Source organism: Verruconis gallopava (genome assembly GCF_000836295.1).
Source record: "Verruconis gallopava strain CBS 43764 unplaced genomic scaffold supercont1.31, whole genome shotgun sequence".
Classification (NCBI taxonomy): domain Eukaryota; kingdom Fungi; phylum Ascomycota; class Dothideomycetes; order Venturiales; family Sympoventuriaceae; genus Verruconis; species Verruconis gallopava.
In genome coordinates, this window is record NW_015622167.1 from 83,382 (window position 1) to 96,024 (window position 12,643).

The window sequence follows — 12,643 nt, forward strand, 5'->3', positions numbered from 1 at the left end:
ATGATCCAGTTGATAAAATGCCAGGGCTCGCCATAGCTAACGATGCAGTAGCACAGATAGTCATATTCCAACATCTTTAGCGGTCCATCTAAATGTTACGTATCCTGCGCTCTCCAGCACGAAAGCTGCTGGTCCAGTCGTTGATCTCAAATAGATCGGTCGTTCGCGTAAGGAAATGATGCTCTCTGTCTCGGATGCAGCGTTGTAGTGCGTTGCTGTGTCCCAGATGTGCGCAAGAACGGCTCATGGTTTATATCCTGCACAGGCGCGTGGGCAGCATCTCATGAGTCGACGATGGAATGGATGTGCATAAAATCAAAGTGGCAGCTATTGTATGTCTCTCTCGTCTGTCGAAGCCATTGAGGAGATTATTTTTAGGATGGAAACTATGGCCTCGAAGGCGAAGCACATGCGATGTCACTCGCCTTCGGAACATTTCACAGTGAAGATCGTAGGAAAAGCGGCAACGCGACGCTTACGCACGCCATCAGAATGGCCGATTTCAAGCTCGAAATGTATATTACCAGCTCTTTGGCTCATCGGAACGTGTGTACACTTCGAGTCTCGTTGTTTGGGGTCGAATATTGAGTCCGGTAAAGCATGAGAAAAATATAGAACCACATCTTATCCCCCCAGCCGGATGTATTGAGTTTTTTTTTTCTTTAAAGAAAAAAGGGACGGTAACACCGTTTCATCAATACCATGGTAGAACTTCTGCTCAGCTCATAAGGATGACCTCAACTGAAGCAAGCTCCCTCATTTATACATTATGTGGGCATTAGCGTCGTGATTTGCTTTGACTTCATACGTCGTGAATCATGATTAAGCCCAACGACAGTCACACAACGCTCGTCTCTCCAATCCTAGAGCATCCCCGTCAATACCTGTGTACGAATTCTCAGCTGAGCTCACGCGACTGATTGAAAACTGCACGTTCCCAGACTAGTCACGCATGGCATTTATTCCTCAAAGCCATGCCTTGGCCGAGAGTGCATCACGTCTCATCCATGGCATCTCCATTTGCATCCTGCATTTTGGCGACAAGTTTCTGGATGTGAGCCTTCATCTCCTTGACGAGTTCTGCCTCCTTTGCCAGGCCCACGTCTCTTGTCCTGCTGTTAAGGTACCCCACGTCCAAGTTCCCCAGCCCCTCATTAGTTATGTGATCGCCTTCGAGACCTTTCTTTGGTTGCCGCGCAGGCACGAGTTTAGAGTTTACGAGCGCATCCGCCTCCTCATTCAAGCTGTTTGTGACCTCGGTGAGCAGCTGCAAGAATGATCCATAGTTGTCCTTGAAAACGGTCTTGTTTTTTGCGAGAGGCCCGTCTTCGTCTCTAGCCTCTGCGTCTTCTGGTAGTGGATTTCGCGTAAGCGCATTGACAGCTTGTCCAGCATGATGGAGCAGCTGTGGAATTTTCTGCAGACTATCAGCGATGTCGTCCTTCTAAAGGACACGAGCGATGACGGACCTTGCTGATCTCTGCAAGCGCTTGTATTCGCTCGGTAGTTTGTTTGGATGATTGGGATGTGTCACCAGTCTGCTGCTGGTCGTCCATTTCTCGCGCCGTCTGAGAGTTGATTACCGGAAGTGTCCTCGGCGGCCTCAAGGCATGTTTGTAGCCCGTCGCAAGCGATAATCGCCCTCACCTATGATCCGTAGATACGTTATAAATATCAAAGAACAAACAATTATCCTCTTGTTCGAAGCTAAGATCGAAGAAAAGGACACAGGAACGCAGGTGGTTGGGATAGATTGTTCTGCGGCTCTGCGGGATCTTGCATTGGTCGCATTTGGCGCGACTCTCCTCCAGCGCTGCCCCAACCTCATCTGCATCTCAACTTGGGTTCGCTCCGCCTGAACATCATCGCAAACATCAGGAGTTCCTCCCTTTGTCAGAGAAATCGTTTGGGATACGCGAAACCGTCTTTGTTTGACATATTTGGCGCGCGACAACGCTCGAGCTGCCATGCGAGAGCCCTTCGCTGGGAATTCTGAAGGCTGATCATATCAGAAAAGATATACAAGCAGACCATCGCCATCATGTCGCATCCTGGGCAGGTCCCATCCCGCGCAAACAGCGTCGTCAATGGTCCTCCAAGCGCTGGGTTGCCTCCTCCTCATGGTTCGCAGCCACCGCCAACTCCAGGAGCCGGCCAACCGTCTCAGCAAAACCTTAACCAGATTGTAAGTAGTGCCCGTATCTTTCTTCTAGCACATCATTCGAGGGAGAGCAGCGAGCGGGAGTCGAGTGGATAGTCCTTGACTGCCTACATCACTCGTTTTCCAAGCAATTATGACCAATGTTGGCCTTCCGCATGTTGTGGATGTCGACGAGGGAACTCATGTTGCCTTACTTGTCAAGTATATTGAACCACGGGGCCGTCAATGCATGCGTTTCCTCCATTTTCTATTCTGCTTTTGATGGTTGGATGGTGGATGCGCTGTCTTGCGCGGCAACTAGCAGCATTGCTGCAGCTAGCGTAATTCAGTATCTCTGAACCTTTCCACTCCACAACCAAGCTCGACCACGTCAGAAAGGATGACATGGTCAAACAGCAGACTCGTCAGCAAGAACGCTAGCGGACGGTCTCCAGACTCTTCATGTTCAACACCTCATTTCGCGCGGCTGTGCCAACCTGTAAACCGTCACTCTCTGGTCCTTGAGCTCACACCTGCGCAGGTCCTTGAATATCTAAACAAGAAAGGCTACAGCAAGACAGAAGCTACCCTGAGACGTGAGGTCGCGGATCGCGACGGTACACCCATTTCTCGAAAAGTGCAAGACAAAGGATGGGAGAAATACTCAGAATCGTACAGTGCGTTTTACGTCTGCCCCAAACGATCAAAACTAACTTGAAATCTAGCGCTCCTTGAAAACTATGTTGATGACACTCTCGAAGTGTACAGGCCTGAGTTGGTTAGGCTACTGTGGCCGATATTTGTGCAGTCATATTTCGGACTTGTAATTGATTTCTGCCCTCCAGAAGCACTCAGCGCATTTTTCAGAGAACACAGCCCACGCTTTCAGCGCGAGCACCAGGATGAACTGCGACAACTGCAAGTCATCACAGAGCCAGCGCATGTGCAGCAGTCGGCCATTGGAAAGATTTACCGAGGCGACAACAACAAATATCGACTCACGCTTTCGTCAATGGCTTGGGCATCCCTCATCCAATTTTTGGAGTCTAAGCAAGATCAAGGTGGTGTTGTCATACAAGGCCTTATCTCAAGCTATGTCTACATCGTTACAACAGAACGCGCCGCAACAGCGTCAGATCGAAGCCTAGCTGCTATGCTTGCACGTGGAGGTGAAGACTTTGACATTCCTGCCGAAGACGAAGGCATTCCAGGCCACAACCCAGGCTCTGCAAACACGGACCGTAATGCACCGACAGTCCTGCCGAATCTGAAGCTTGGACAGATGCCGATGGACCCCGATGCAATGGAGGATGTCCGAGCAGAGCTGAAGGAAGAGGATGAAAGGAACCCTCCTGCCAACGGTGAGAACTCTCTGCTCGAGGAGTTTGAACAACGCATTAAGCAAGAACCCGCGGATGATGCGCCGAGTCGGGAGCAGATACCACTACCTCCACCATTGATGAGGGATATCAAGTCAGAAGTCGGTAAGATTAGGGAATATAGGGACCGGTTCAAAATAGATCCAAAGACGAGCGGTGTGGGACCGGGTGTTAGTGTTTGCATGTACACGTTCCACAATACGCACGACAAGTAAGTTATCGACAGTTCTCTCGCTAGTTCGAAGACTAAGTATGTGAAAGCATCAACTGTCTCGACTTCTCCGGTGATCTCATGCTAGTTGCTGCTGGCACACAGCAATCATACATCCGGGTCTGGAGCTTGGACGGCAAGCCAATTCCCAACATGAACACAGGAGAAGTCAACGATCCGAATGCACAACCATCCAGCTCAAAGCGGCTTATTGGCCATTCAGGTCCAGTCTACGCTGTTCACTTCTCACCAGCGACACCAAACCCTTCGCGGGAACCACCCTCGACTGCGCCTCGCTACCTCCTCTCCTCCTCGGCCGATAAGACGGTTCGCCTGTGGTCGTGTGACACTTGGACTTGCCTGGTCGCCTACCGTGGCCATGACTCGCCCGTCTGGGACGTTCGTTGGGGTCCGCATGGGTACTATTTTCTCTCTGCAGGACACGACAAAGTGGCTCGTCTCTGGAACACAGAGAATATTGCACCATTGCGCATGTTCGTTGCGCACGACAACGACGTCGACGTTTGCGCCTTCCACCCGAACGGCGTCTACGTTTTTACTGCCGGCGATAAGAATGTACGTATGTGGGACATTAGTCGTGGCAATCCTGTGCGAATGTTTACAGGCCACACGGGGAACATCACAGCGATCGAGTGTTCGCCAAACGGGCAGACGCTAGCCAGCGCCGACGACCAAGGTAGCATCTTTTTGTGGGACCTTGCTTCGGGAACACGCATTAAGCGTATGCGCGGCCACGGCAAGGGTGGCATCTGGTCACTCTCTTGGTCTGTTGAATCATCAGTGCTGGTTTCGGGTGGTGCAGATCTGACGGTCAGAGTGTGGGACGTCATTCAGAAGCCCAGCGAGAAGGGCTCCGATGGTGCCACAGCCGTTAAAGCTGAGGGACCCTCAACTACCGCAGCGGGAACGACGACTGGCGCTGCCGGTGGAGTACAGAAGAAGAGCAAGAAGGACGTGGTGGTTACGCAAGATCAGATCAGTGCGTTTCCAACCAAGAAGAGCCCGGTTTACAAGGTGATGTTCACGAGGAGCAACTTGGTCATCGCAGGTAGTGCGTATCTGCCGGAGTTGTATTCATAGGTCAGGAACTAGGTTCGAACGTGCCGTCGCCGTTCCTAGCGGAGTTTGATTTGGAAGGGTACCAAAGCGCGATACCGAAGCAAAAAAGGGCTCTTTTGTATCGATAATTAACGTTGCTGACATACCAATATATATATCTCGTGAGGACATTTTCAAAAGATCATATTTGCTCAATCATGTAGGTGAGAGGCGTCGTTTAAAGGGTCTTCGGACAGGAGCGTAACAACGTCGCAGAGATACGCTCCGCTCGAGTAAACAAACTGGCGTGACATGAAGCGCTCAGAACAAGTCACCGACAGCATTCGTTTCCTCTCACTCATCCACCTCCATATTGGCGAATCTCGTCGCAACTCCACAGGCCTTCCGATCGACGCGTTCATTCGTCGATTGTCTTGAAGGTCGGCAAGGTCACAAAGGGATGCAGCAAAAACTCAATACCCACAAGCTATGAAACTACGAAGGTGCAGTCGAGGGATGGACCAACTCTCGTTTATTGTATGAGCTTACAATTCCTTCAAATTTCGGTGCGAAGAGATCCTCTTTTCGGGGCTCCGCAAGCTCACGAGACGGCAGATATAAGCACTGGTTCATCAAAGATCAGATGTGGGAGCGGTGACGTTATGGAGTCCTTAGTTTCTGCATTAATCCGCACATTTACTGTTCCTAAGCTTAAGGAAAGAACGCTTGCGCTTCGTATTTCACGCGCAGTAGCTAAACAACAGGCCGTAACTGAACAAAAGCAATCAGCAAGCCCGCGGTGAGGGAAATACCATATGTGTCCATTTCTTCGCGTCCGGTAGATCTTTTCTTGAGGATGACTAGACTCCAGAATCGGTCTGGAAGGTAGTTGTATTACATCCTGCAGCGCCGAACTTTGCGCACCATGTCTTCCATGCGTCGCAGAGGCAGCCTGCAGCATTTAACGCGGGAGAGTCTCCCGGCTTCCAAATCTCGTTTGCAGCCTCTCTGTCTTCCATGATCTGCAGAGCAAGACCTCCAGAGGCATGGTCTGCAATGTGGCAGTGCATCAGCCAAGGGCCAGGGTTATCCGACTTAAATGCGATGATGACGGTTCCAGGTTTTCCAGTTGCGGTGTCGACAGCGGGCAGGTTGACCACATCGCGTCGTGGGGGATTATTCAAGTTCAACTGACTGGGACCTGAGTAATTCGTTCCTTGATATAAGACGGCGAAGTCGTGTCCGTGTAGATGAATCTGGAAGATGATTAGATTGCTCTCCAAACACACACCACGAATCAGCAAATACCGGATGTGGTTCACCTGGGTTAGATAGTGTTAAGTAAACCTGTAGTGTCTTTGTTAGCTCCTGTGCAGATCCGGGTGAACTCATATACCCAGCTACTCGAGGTATAATCCTCAGGAAGAACGATCCAGGACGTTGGCCAGCCTCCGTCATTGTCCAGGTTGAGAAACGTAATGTTCTGCCAGTCGACGCGCAGCGGTAAAAATTCTTTCTCCTCAGATGTTTCAAGCGCGAAAATGGCATGTGGATATGGAGCGATGCTGGGAGGAGTGTGCATGAATTGAACGATACGCGTAGGTTCAGTTGGATTGCTTGGAGCATCTGGGAACCATTGCAGGACTGGGGATAGACCTTCGCCGGTCGGACCAGTCTCATCTCTGCATGTGTTGAAATCTATGTCCGCCCAAGGCTCGGTATTCGGGTCCGCCATATTTGACTCATCATATCGAATGATTCCTGTCTTCATGTAATTTTCTCTATCGATAATGTCTGGATTTCCTCTACAATCTTGCATAATGTAAGTTCTGATCCAGAAGTTGGACACGGAACTTTCCGTTAGATTTTGTGGGTTAGCTTCAACAATAACATTGTACCTTTGTCCGATCTGGACCACGGTTGAGTCTGTTGTGTAGTTGTTGATTGGTACGAAGTCAGCACTGACAACGTTGAGGAGATGGTTATCGATGGTAAACAGGAACGCTGAGTTATAAGCCGTATTAATGACTCTGAGCAGGTATTTCTTGCCACCGATGAAAGTCAAGTTAAACGGGTCATGGAATTCCGTTGGAATGGCAGTCGGGTAGTTTCTCGTGAGGTTGCCAATACCGCCAAGCAGGACAGTCGCATTTAAGTCACCTTTTCGAGCATTTGCATCGTTGTGGTCTGTTCGTCACCGTCAGCGGAGTCAAAATTAGCTAGCTGGACTGCTAATATTACTCCAGTCGCTAATGAAAAGCGGCTTTGCCGGTGCTTCGTCGTAAGGAGCTATGGACGGGCCATGTATGGTCTGTTTTCGAGAACGGAGTCGGTCAACTTTTCTTTGCAATCGCTGGGACCGAATACACTTACCAATGGCCCCAATAGTCCATTCGCGTATTGTAGAGAATAGTGCGAATGGTACCAAGAAGATCCATATTGCATGGCTGTAAAGTTATAGACAAAATAGCTGCCAGGGGCTATTGGGCACTGCGATATACCAGGCACTCCATCTACAAAGCTCCAGTGATTAGTAACAAAGTAGCCGACTTTAAAAAGCTGTTTAGGAAAAAAAAAACTCTAAACTTAAATCTTAGCGCTTAGACCCTTCGTGTGAGTGTGCCTGACTCACGACCCATATGAGTTGTGTTCAATTGTCTCAAACCATGCCAATGGATGCTCGTGCCCTCTGGGAAGTCTTCCGAAACGGATACGTTCACAACGATTCGGTCTCCCCAGCAGGCTTGAATCCAGGGCCCGGGGAACTTCCCGTCAAAGAGTTGTGCGTAGTCGAAGTCTTCACCGTCGACATTGATTGATGTGGGGCCACCAACGGTCATATTGTAGTATCTTGTTATGCCGAGAGGGGTCTCGTCGATTGACTCGTAATCTGAGTATATACTGAAGTTTGCACCCGTGGTGGGATTGTGAAGCCAGCATGTTCGATCTTGGGGAGTAGAACATGGCACCCATCCTTTCATCTTTGGGTATTCACAAGTGAATGTCTCGTTGGTTCCTCTCAGACGACCTGGAGCCTTGAAACTTGGACCGCGAACGCTAAGCACATCGTGATCGAGGAAGGGAATTTGTTGATTGCGAGCCGAGTCAGGATGAAATGGAGAGAACGTAATAATGTTCAAAAGACCCGTAACGGTCGTCCAAAACCTTTGCACCAGTTTCATTTGGGCAATTCGAGGCAGGTATTTCTTAACAGATCAAGATGGGAGGGAAAACTCAAAAATGCAGAAAAATGCCAAATCACACGAGGACAATCGCTTGGAATAAATCGGCAAACTGAACCTTTCTCACAGCTCTCGCTCTTCTTCAACCCCTGCCTCGACATACGAACTGTGACACTATTCGAGGGCTTGCAACCTACAAGCTTTGCGTGTGGCAACCGCCGCACATGTAGCCTTGGGTTACCAGCCTTGCTCGTCGATTCAGCCAGCTGATGGAGAGATCAGCATAGGCCATTTCCGTAAATGCAACATCGAAGCTTGGGTAACACAATAAATGGCATCAAGCTTGGTTATACGAGGCATCCAATCACATGTGCAGCCGAATTCATTCTCGCCGCTTTAGATATGCTGTATTAGGAGGCGGTGGAAAAGGCCGTGGTTCGCATTTGACCGCTGTACTTGCCGAGCATCGGCAGTGAACCTTCTCAAGGCTACGAACTCTCGATCTGGTGCTCTCGAGGCTCGTTTTTGATGAACGGCTACATAGTACACGAGGATTTGGATCATCGGGGATAGTTGGCATAACATGCGTACATGGAGAAGAGACGTATGATCCTCAGACGCCCACGTCGTTTGGGACCTGTTCTTTTGTCGTAGTCCTCAGCCGCGGCTGACCTGCATTTGGTCCTGGTCCAGACCTCTGGTCAACCAGTGGCCCAGTTGAAAGAGGCTGACCGCAGTGACGGAAAGGATTCTGCAAACGGCACGGCGCGGATCCTCCCGTGTCACAGTCTGGAGTAAGCTTGCCTTTTGGCGCCATATCCTTTATATACTTTTGCAGCAACCTGAACTTGGGTGAGGCATAAACAACTAGGTGTGTATATCCAGGCAGGAAGTCAAGCAGCAATACAGGTCGCATGTCGCATAGAAACAGAGTGGATGCAACAACCGAACACTTGTTGGAGCTGCCTGATAGACTTCTCACAATGGTCGACGTGAAATGCACAGGCAGAGAACAAGCGCATGCAAGGGGGGGAACGATTCTAGCTCAAAAAAGTGCGTCTCATGCATAAGAACTTCGAAAGCAAGTCTTTGCATGCCTGTGTTCTGCCACTGACTGTTCGATTTGATCACGATAGGTCCCACAGAGTGGATGTGGCCAGAATGAGGTTGGACTTTGGCTCGAGGTACGTGGTATTAACGAACACTCCTCGAGATCGCAGAACAAGAAATCGTCCGGGCTCTTTTCCGTGTCCAAATAGCGTTAGCGTTGCCGAGCGGCGGCGCCTTGCCTGCTGCCTTCCCGCCAAGAATGTCCCGCCTTCTTCGTCGTCATCGCTTCCGTACTATCACAATCGGTCCCAATGCTTACGGAAGCAATGTAAATAAGCCAACAAAGAAGTCCATATTCGCTAGACGGTGTATTGCCTACGCGTTTTTCTTCTCTTTCCAGCTTTCAGCTTCCGACCCGTCATGCGTTTTGCCAGCTTCGCGTGGCTGCTGTCTGCAGTTGCGGCTGCATCGGAAGACACACACGAGGGCCAGCCGGCGCCTGCAGCGAGCCCGAAGCGTGTCGCAATAATAGGTTCGAGACTGCTTCGCTTTGTTTCCCGCACGATCCGCGAGCGTACTAATGGCTTTTACTCGCCCCAGGCGCCGGCGCTGCTGGTGCGTCCACAGCCCACCATCTCCGCAAGTACGCCACGCAAGCCCACATGCCCCTCGAGATCACCATATTCGAGCGAAATGACTACATTGGTGGACGCAGTACCACAGTAGAGGCCTTTAACGACACACTGCTGGCCCCGATTGAGTTGGGCGCCAGCATCTTTGTCTCTGTCAACTATGTGCTTCAAGACGCCGTGAAAGAGTTTGGGCTGCAGCTCAAGGAGCCATACGAAGGACCGGTTGCCTTAAAAGATGTTCCTTTCATGGGCATATATGACGGCTCCAAGTTCGTCGTCACCATGCAGGATTCAGGGTGGTGGAGCAGTTTGAAGATGTTGTGGCGTTACCTGTACGCTCCAATCAAGGCAGAGCAGCTCATGAAGGAAACGGTGGGCAAATTCCTCAAAATTTACGAGGCGCCCTATTTCCCATTTCCAAGCCTCACGAAGAGGGTGTACGATTTGGGGTTGAAAGAAGCCGCAGGCATGACTGGACAACAGTTTCTGAAAGAAAACGGCATCAGGGACGATTTTGCCAATGAGGTCATACAAGCTATGACGAGGGTAAATTATGCGCAGAATCTTGGGGTCATCCATGGTCTAGAAACGATGTGTTCTATTGCTACGAATGGAGCCGTTGCGGTCGAAGGCGGCAATTGGCGCATCTTTGAAGCAATGGTGAATGCCAGCCAATCCATCCCACGACTTGGGAGAGCCGTCTTTGCCATCAAAAGACACGACGATGGCACCTTTACTGTGGCTTCAAAGAGCGAGCCCACATGTCCAACCTGCACCGTCTATGAGGAGAAGTTCGACAGCATCGTGCTCGCCGCGCCGTATCAGTACGCCAATATCGACGTAAAGCCAAAGCCACAGATTATCCCAGATGCAATACCTTATGTGGATTTGCACGTCACATTGTTCACGTCGCCCCACTACCTCCATTCTCCTGCCTTCGGTCTCAAGCCCGACGAAAAGGTCCCTAGTATGCTGCTGACCACTCTCCAATCCAACGAACAGCCGGGTTCAAATGCGACATACAAAGCGAAGGCTGGTTTCAATTCAATCTCGCTCCTGGGCACACGCTTCAACCGTAAAACGGGTGGAGACGAGTACCTCTACAAGATCTTCAGCATGGACCCAGTACCAGACGAATTCCTAGCCAAGATTCTCGGGCTCGACGAGAAGAAGCAGTTGAGCAAGGGCGATGTAAGCTGGGTGTATCGGAAGCTATGGCAGAGCTACCCGTATGAGTTCCCACGCGTAACGTTTGAGGAGCTTCGCCTTGACGAGAATTTCTGGTATACGGGTGGCATTGAAAGCTTCATCAGCACAATGGAAACAAGCGCGCTGATAGGCAAGAACGTGGCACACTTGCTGGTCGATGAGTGGAAGAGTCGGCAGAAGACTCACGTTCACGCCGACCAACGTCAGCCTGATGTGCATGCGGCACAGGAACCATTGCAAGCTGAGCTGTGAGCTTGTAGACTCAGGTTGCTCGTGAGAGACTGCGAATTGATCCCAGGAGTCATCCTAAGAGCTTTTCACAGCAGCATGGACCGGATCGGCGGTTCAGTGGTTGGATGAATTGCGAACATCGCACATCACACACCTTGTCCAAGCCCGGCGCCGGCCCAAAGAATAGGTGCGAAGTGCCGTGGCATGTTAAATCCAAAGAGGCTTATAATGTATAGAATGGCGATTACTGCTGTTGGCGCAAGGAGCAGCTCAGTATGCTGCAGGAAAGGCAGGGCTATACAATCATAACATATTAGCGTGCGATTTACGGTCAATCTTACAGTAAATAAAGAATCTAAGCAGCAAAAGAAAAAAGAATAAGCTCACCATTGTATCCCAAAAATGTGACGACCGTGTAGTAGACCAACGCAAGCACGTAAAGGGTATTGCCGACAAACAAGCTAACCCAATACTCCTTCGCGATTACTGGCATGAGCACAAACTGCGCCACATACAGAAACACCCAAACCGGGAAGAAGGCACGGATGGCGACGTCGAAGCAGTAGCCGAACTCGAGCTGGTCCGCTCCGTCGCCGGGCTGCTGAAACAGCCCACGCTGCCGTCTCCGCCCAAAGCTAGGCAAGCCCGCTACGCCGGGGCCCAGCAGCTTTCCGACAAGGACGTAAGCCGCTGTAGCTACAAGCAAGCTAGCCGCTAGGAAGTGACCTAGCACGAAAACCAAGGCGACCTTGAGTGTACGACCGAAGCCGTCCGCGTAGGCGAGTCCCCAGCCCAGGCTTGTGAGCAACATAAACAGGCCGAGCAGGTATGCGAAGGAAGGGTCGGGCCTGTGCCACGTTCGCTGGGTCTGCCGGTGATAGTGATAGTTCCTGAACACGCGCTTTGGGGCGACGAGCAGGGACGACATCTCCCAGACGGCGAGCTCGAAGTCCATCTGCGGAAACTTGAGGGCGCGCTTTAGGATGCGAGGCGTCTGGAGGGACGTCCGTCGGGAGGCGGACGAGAACGAGGAGGGCCCTGCATTGCTGCCATGTCGGGGAAGGGAGATGGATGGGTTCATGCTCGTCATCTGAAGTGGCGTGCTGTCTTGCCTCGCTTCGGGGGCAGTTCGATCGCTGGCTTCGTGACAGGCGTGCGTTTCCGTACTCCAAGCCCAAACTAGAGGCGGATTCGTATAGCGGTGGTGCGTGCGGGCCAGAAGGCTTCGGACCAGGACGGAAGAGGCCAGATAGGACGAAGAATTCGAATCGTCTGATCGTCTCCGCCACTGGTATAGCGGAGAGGTGTGTTTGTGGATGCGTGTGTGCCTGGCGAGCGTCTGACAGGATCTTCAAGGACACGAACGGGAAATCGGGCAAGCGACGTTGCTGCAACAGAGGCAGGGGGTGAATCTAATGCAAGATGACGTTGTGGTTGTGTGTGCTGTTGCTGGAAGACAATGAGGAGAGTAAGTACAGAGTTCCATGTACGCCAGCTCGATCTGGTTCAAGCGAGGATCCACGTCCGCGTCCGGGTTCCGCAGCCATGCT

General features: G+C 51.1%; 5 protein-coding genes across 7 annotated transcripts; 2 read left to right on the top strand and 3 right to left on the bottom strand.

Annotated features, from left to right (window-relative positions):
• Positions 1–522: 522 nt before the first annotated feature.
• PV09_07609 (uncharacterized protein) lies at positions 523–1,754 on the bottom strand. The gene is made up of 2 exons (XM_016361392.1): positions 1,470–1,754; positions 523–1,417 (listed from the first exon to the last, which is right to left on the bottom strand). Exons 1-2 carry the CDS (start codon positions 1,554–1,556, stop codon positions 995–997), a joined length of 510 nt encoding a protein of 169 aa, XP_016210718.1. The 5' UTR covers positions 1,557–1,754; the 3' UTR covers positions 523–994.
• A 2-nt stretch (positions 1,755–1,756) lies between these two features.
• On the top strand, positions 1,757–4,991 carry PV09_07610. 2 transcript variants are annotated; one of them, XM_016361393.1, is made up of 4 exons: positions 1,757–2,185; positions 2,682–2,817; positions 2,866–3,730; positions 3,781–4,991. In XM_016361393.1, exons 1-4 carry the CDS (start codon positions 2,042–2,044, stop codon positions 4,829–4,831), a joined length of 2,196 nt encoding a protein of 731 aa, XP_016210719.1. In that variant the 5' UTR covers positions 1,757–2,041; the 3' UTR covers positions 4,832–4,991. The 2 variants fall into 2 exon arrangements, with proteins under 2 accessions (XP_016210719.1, XP_016210720.1); XM_016361394.1 differs by lacking the exon at positions 1,757–2,185 and having other exon boundaries at positions 2,484–2,817.
• A 658-nt stretch (positions 4,992–5,649) lies between these two features.
• PV09_07611 (uncharacterized protein) lies at positions 5,650–7,971 on the bottom strand (the record flags this gene model as incomplete). Its single annotated transcript, XM_016361395.1, has 6 exons — positions 5,650–6,045; positions 6,098–6,136; positions 6,186–6,976; positions 7,031–7,100; positions 7,163–7,302; positions 7,422–7,971. The coding sequence occupies 6 exons, from the start codon at positions 7,969–7,971 to the stop codon at positions 5,650–5,652; spliced, it is 1,986 nt and encodes a 661-aa protein (XP_016210721.1).
• A 1,331-nt stretch (positions 7,972–9,302) lies between these two features.
• Positions 9,303–11,470, top strand: PV09_07612. Of its 2 annotated transcripts, XM_016361397.1 has the most exons (3): positions 9,303–9,553; positions 9,622–11,280; positions 11,330–11,470. In XM_016361397.1, exons 1-2 carry the CDS (start codon positions 9,442–9,444, stop codon positions 11,112–11,114), a joined length of 1,605 nt encoding a protein of 534 aa, XP_016210723.1. In that variant the 5' UTR covers positions 9,303–9,441; the 3' UTR covers positions 11,115–11,280; positions 11,330–11,470. The 2 variants fall into 2 exon arrangements, with proteins under 2 accessions (XP_016210723.1, XP_016210722.1); XM_016361396.1 differs by having other exon boundaries at positions 9,622–11,470.
• Positions 10,166–12,567, bottom strand: PV09_07613 (uncharacterized protein). The gene is made up of 2 exons (XM_016361398.1): positions 11,481–12,567; positions 10,166–11,388 (listed from the first exon to the last, which is right to left on the bottom strand). The coding sequence occupies exons 1-2, from the start codon at positions 12,181–12,183 to the stop codon at positions 11,240–11,242; spliced, it is 852 nt and encodes a 283-aa protein (XP_016210724.1). The 5' UTR covers positions 12,184–12,567; the 3' UTR covers positions 10,166–11,239.
• Between the last annotated feature and the right edge of the window lie 76 nt (positions 12,568–12,643).